This window comes from Oratosquilla oratoria, chromosome 27 (genome assembly GCF_046742065.1).
Source record: "Oratosquilla oratoria isolate Oo_2021 chromosome 27, ASM4674206v1, whole genome shotgun sequence".
Taxonomy (NCBI): domain Eukaryota; kingdom Metazoa; phylum Arthropoda; class Malacostraca; order Stomatopoda; family Squillidae; genus Oratosquilla; species Oratosquilla oratoria.
The window spans coordinates 55,632,120-55,638,012 of NC_134803.1; the positions used below are offsets into that span (position 1 = coordinate 55,632,120).

Consider the following 5,893-nt stretch of genomic DNA (forward strand, 5'->3'; position numbering starts at 1 on the left):
CTTTTTATCATTATTTATTCTTTTAATGCTATTTGTTACTATTTATTTTCAACACTATTATTATCATCATTGTTATTATAACTATTATTTATTATTATTGTTATTGTCATTGTTACTATTTAAATATTTAATTAATTTTTCGTTTTTATTATCATTGTTTTCACTATTATTGTCATAATTACTATTAATAATTATTTTCTATTTCTTGGTTATTAGTATTTTCATTTTTATTTTTATTATTGTTTTTATTATTATTACTTTTATTTTATTGTTATTTCCTGTATTGCTACTATCATTTTTGTTATTATTGTTAATATTATTAATTAAATATTTATCTTCATCGTTATCATTACTATTGTTACATTTTCTATTAATAATTTCTTTGGTATTAGTGTTATCATATTTAATTGTAAAAATGTCTTCATTGTTACGTGAGCCACAATGTGATGTTCACATTCGCCACCAACTATGGCAACTCGGAGAGGTGGTGAGGTCCACCCCATGTATATAATGCCCACAGCCCGTTTGTACACATATTCCTTTGAAAAAGCATACCTGCGAAACTAGTCAGGAATAAACTCAAGACTAAGACTCCTGTGTTTCCTATTCCGCTTACATCAACCTGTCAGAATGTCTCAACATATATATATATATATATATTCTTGTCTTTCACTCTCTTTCCATTTGTATATGTACCTCTTTGTTCATTTTCTTTTCTCTTTCACTCTCCTTCTCTTTTTTATTCTTATACATTTATGTTGATTTTTCTTTTTCTCCATCTCAACTTTTTCCTTTATCTTACTTTCCGTCTTCCTCTTGCTGTTCTTTATTCATTTTCTTGTTTGTTTATTTGTCTATCTGCCTTCCTGCTTATCTCTCGATTGATCAATTGATCTATCAGACATTTCCTTAACTTTACCCGTGTCTTTTAAGTTACCGCACCGTATATTCATTTGTTCACTCATTAATCAGCCTGTCAGTTTGTTAAAATTTCCTTTTGTGTACTAACCTGACCTTGTGTGTATTTTTGTGCGAATATTTTTTACTTTTTATTTGTTCGCTTATTATGCGCTTGTCCAACTATCTTTAGATATTATTTATCATATATAATTTTTATCTATTTGATTATCATTTCAGATATACGTGTTTATCATATACACTATCCATCTATTTGATAATCAATTGTTATTTTTATTTGCATAACAGTCCAGTTATTTATATATTACCTGCTAATGTTATTCATGTATCATTTATTCTCGTGTATTAGAAAGATAATGTCATTCACTTCAGCTGGGGTTAGGACGAAACAGGCATATTTCAGAACATAATTTTTTTTATCACTATGATGATTTCGTCTGGGAAATACGAATAGAGAGTTCCCGGTCGACTTCTGTTGTAGTCTTAAGCGTTCGACTACAACATTGATGGAAAATGAAACTGACATTAATGTTGTAGTTTTAAGCGTTCGACTACAACATTGATGGAAAATGAAACTGACATTAATGTTGTAGTCTTAAGCGTTCGACTACAACATTGATGGAAAATGAAACTGACATTAATGTTGTAGTCTTAAGCGTTCGACTACAACATTGATGGAAAATGAAACTGACACCAATGTTGTATTTGCATATTTAGGACTACAACATTTCTCCAAAGGCCTGTATCTTTCCTCATTTACTTATTCATTTATATGTCTTTGTTTTCTGTTTAATTCGTCTATCCATTCTTTGTAGCTACTGTCCCCTTGTTGCCTATCCACCAGATCTCCATTTCAGCCATTTACCCATCAACCCATAAATTATTTATTATTCAACTCGTCAATCACTCTGGTTCTTATTCGCCTATATCTGTCATATTTCATCAAGATTTACCCACATGTTTTGTTCGTGATTGAGAAGAAGTGTAGCAGTTGCCCCTATTAACATGTTCTTACATATCTGTTTCTCCTCCTCCTCCGTCAGGTATTTTTGGGAGGTGGTGGGGGAGATGCCCCTGGAGCAGCAGAAGCAGTTCCTTCTGTTCACGACAGGAAGCGACCGAATCCCCGTGGGGGGGATGGGGGAAATGGCCTTCAAGCTCTCCTGCTGGAAAGGCAGGACGGACATGCTACCTCAGGCTCACACCTGCTTCAACCAGCTCGTTCTCCCTCCTTACAAGGACAAGGAGACTCTCAGAGAGAAGCTGGTTATTGCCATTGCCAACGCCGAAGGATTTGGTCTCGAGTGAGGTCCTCGAGGCCCAAAGGATGGGTTCTCCGAATGAACGGTTTCCGACGGTTTCAGTGACGATAAACGATCCCATAGCCGACGTTGCCGTAAGTGTCCACGTCAATTGTGGGAAATAAGTTGTGGATCTTGGGAAAAAGGACCCCGTTGATTCACGCTGTCGTTATATGGTTGATCGAACGGGGTTCGAGTGTGATATGACGTCAGAAAGAATGGAGTAGGAGGAGGAAGACGGACGCAAAAAGAAAAAAGGATAAAAAAAAAGGAGAAGGGGGAGGGAGGGTGGGCGACCAAAGCGCAGTTGCGGAGCTTGACTCCTCATGATCTCGTCATTACGCTCTCCCTTCCTTCGCCCGGCATTTGCACCGGGACCGGGTAAGGTCGGGTTGTCGCCTCGATATGAGAAGCGAAAGAGGAAAGTAACAGTTGGTTCTTAGTAAGGGTGGCCATGAAAAGAAAGAGACAGAATGTAATGGAGAAGTCAGAGAGAAGTGGTTGACGAATTATGAAGATGTGATATAGAGTAGACGGATAAATGTCAACAGAAAAAATACAATATAATAGAATAAATAAGCTTGAAGATTGACGTCTGTAGAGAAGAATAGAGGAATGAATGGAACTGCGATAGAAGGAGAGCAATGAGTAAATAGAAATAGATGAATTGAAAAATGTCTACGAAGAAAGAATTATAGTGCAAAGGGATTGAAAAATGATCTATCAGACTCTCACCTTCGGCTCTCTGTCGCAGATGAAAAGGAAAAATTTAATCAAGAGAATGCATTGTGGGTAGGAAGAGATAGGAGGGAGGGAGAACGGAAGAAGAGGATATGAGAGCACTATTTTGAAACAGCTTTCGAATACTGGCTATGTAAATGAGTATAGAAAACGGAGGGGGTGTGGAGGAGAAGGAAGAGGAGGAGAGATGGAGGTTAGGAAATCAGGTGGTGAAAAGATGGAGGGGCACAAGACTAAGCAAGAGGTAAAAGGGAAATCGAGGAAAGAAAGGTAAGAAAATGTCCACGGAAGAAAAGATTATCAATACGAAACTTTCAGACCCTGATTTTTCTCGACACAGATAAAGTGGGGAGAAAAGAATTACAAGTGGAAACGAAATAAGTGAAAATCGAAGAACGCCAGGGAAGTGGTGATGACTTGCAAGTGGTCAACCACAGTGTAACTTAAATGATACTAAAAGGGACGTGACGCAAAGAGAAAGGAAGAGAAAATGACTGAGAAAAATATGTATACCAAAGGTATGAGAACTATCCTATGTATACGTAAAGCAATTTAAAGTGTAAGAGTAAAAGTGATAAAAGATATAGACTGTGAGAACACTTGTATACCCAATTAAAGGGAACTATCACACAACCATTTACGGTGGAATCGAAAGTGCAATTAAAAGAAATGTGACTTCGTGTATGAAATACACCTTAGTGGAAGATAAGAGAGGAGACGGTGCATTTTCTAAATCTCTTTTGGAAGTATCTAATCACGGTTTTTTTTTTCTGTGCTAAGATTTCCCTGGGAACGTTTCTAAGACTAAAGGGACCCGGAGTGTATCAGAACATAACTATCTTCCCAGATCGTGAGGTTACAGAAGATAAGGAAGTTGTATTTACTCGCATTTTCTTCACTCCGTCACGTTTCATTCACAGCAACGAAAATAAATAACATTAAACCATTATTCATTTAATGTTGATGTCACTTGATGGCGGTTCCCGAGAAGACGCGGCCATGGCATAATATCACATTTCTCGAAAATGTCGAATCATAACTATTCATCATAACTGTATGGTATAAATGTTGTCACCACTCATCCATCAAATGTAATTGCCATCCATCGCCAGTCATTAACAGTCGTTCGTCATAAGTGATAATGAGGATTTCTCATCCCCACTCGCCGTCAACTTGGCGATTGACATCAAGGATCATCTCCGCCATTCATGACTTCGAGACTGTTGTCCCCAAGACTTTAACGACCATCTTTCTTTATTGGTCTTGGAGATCTCATCATCCTCAGTATTTCGCAAAATAATAATAAAAAAAAACCCTCTCTCCCTCGACTTTTGTCTCTTTTTATATCTTCCGCTAACAATTACTGACGACTTCCACAGTTTTAACAACTTGGGCTAACTTTATCATTTTTTCTAAGCGACCTGCGCTAACCAATTCTAGTAGCGAGGATACTGCTTTAACAATTTAACGCTTCTAAATACGTTTCCTCGGTCAATAGCTTGCTGTGAGTTTATCACTCAACCGTTTCGGTGAATAAACGTGTTTCAGTTCCGTCCAATTGGGTTCACTTATAATGAAGAGTAGCCACTCAACAAGGTAATAGTGACTATTGTAACTTAAAGTCACTTCCTCAGAGGGAGATGAGGGAGTTGCAATTGAAAGATGAGTGGATGGGAGATGATACTTTACGATGTTGGTCCCTTGGGATAATACCCCCATATATATATATATATATATATATATATATATATATATATATATATATATATATAATATATATATATATATATATATATATATATATATATATATATATATGCTAATAAGAACACGGGTACGTGTGTTCATTTATGCAAAGTAGACCACTTAAAAAAAAAAAAAACTAACGAAGCAGAGCGCTTTCGTATATTGCATCCAGTGCACTGAAGATGTAATATACGAAAGCGCTCTGCTTCGTTAGTTTCTTTTTTTCCCCAAGTGGTCTACTTTGCATATATATGTATATAATATAATGTGTGTGTGTGTATTCTTGTGTGATAAAGAGGATATAGACCAAATAACAGTTTTAACTATTTTTCTTACCCATTCGTTCTTCAATATCTATCTAGCAGTTCTTTGTCGTCTACCATTTTATGTGTGCTATCTTTCCTTCATCATCTCGCTAATGTCCTTCTGTAACTGTTTTCAGCAAGTTTCGTATTTTTTATAGTTACTATTTTCTTTCACAAACATCCTAAGGTAACTGTATCAATATAATACCGTGAAAAAATGTATCTTTTATTAACAACCACTCGTAATGCAGTTTTTAACAACTTTCACAACTTTGAGCAAATTTTCCTCAATCGTTAGTCTGTCATGTCTACCAGCAAATGTCATCAATCATCAATCACTGTATAGTCAATCGCGTAATCATTCATTGATCATGTTCGTGGGTGTTGGAGGGCAAGAATTTACAAAGAAATTATAATTTCACAATTTGTTTAATCAACCCATTAGGAAAAATCTAACTTTCGTTGTTCGTTGAAACCGTTAAAGCGTTTGAATGATTTGAAAATTTGAATTGTGTTCCGCAACCGTTATTTCGAAGCGATCGGAATAGATCATCATTTTATAAACAAAAATGTCAATTGAACTGGAAGTTCCTCTGTGGTAAGATTAAACCAACAGTCAACCAAGGCAACCAATTAAAAATGTTTATCATTTACACCGACATACAATGTGCAGAGGTCAGTTATTGTAAAATAAATGAATAAATAGATAAGAAATTAGAAAGTCTATAAGAGGAATTTGTTGTGGTTCTATTATAGAAAAATAATATCCACGAGTGGGCAGTTTGTTACAACTACGAGTACTTGCATTCTTCAATGTATCTAAAAAATGCCTCTGTCACTTACGACAGTACATTTACTAAATAAAGCAAATCTATTTTATGT

The 5,893-nt window shown here is 35.8% G+C and overlaps 1 protein-coding gene across 1 annotated transcript in view; it reads left to right on the forward strand.

Moving 5' to 3' along the window:
- LOC143039714 (putative E3 ubiquitin-protein ligase HECTD2) overlaps window positions 1–2,471 on the forward strand; it is a 76,158-nt gene extending 73,687 nt beyond the window's left edge. Inside the window, exon 17 of the mRNA XM_076209955.1 lies at window positions 1,962–2,471. Coding sequence (XP_076066070.1) covers window positions 1,962–2,226 — 265 coding nt within the window. The 3' untranslated portion in view covers window positions 2,227–2,471. The remainder of the gene's footprint in view (window positions 1–1,961) is intronic.
- Window positions 2,472–5,893: the final 3,422 nt, after the last annotated feature.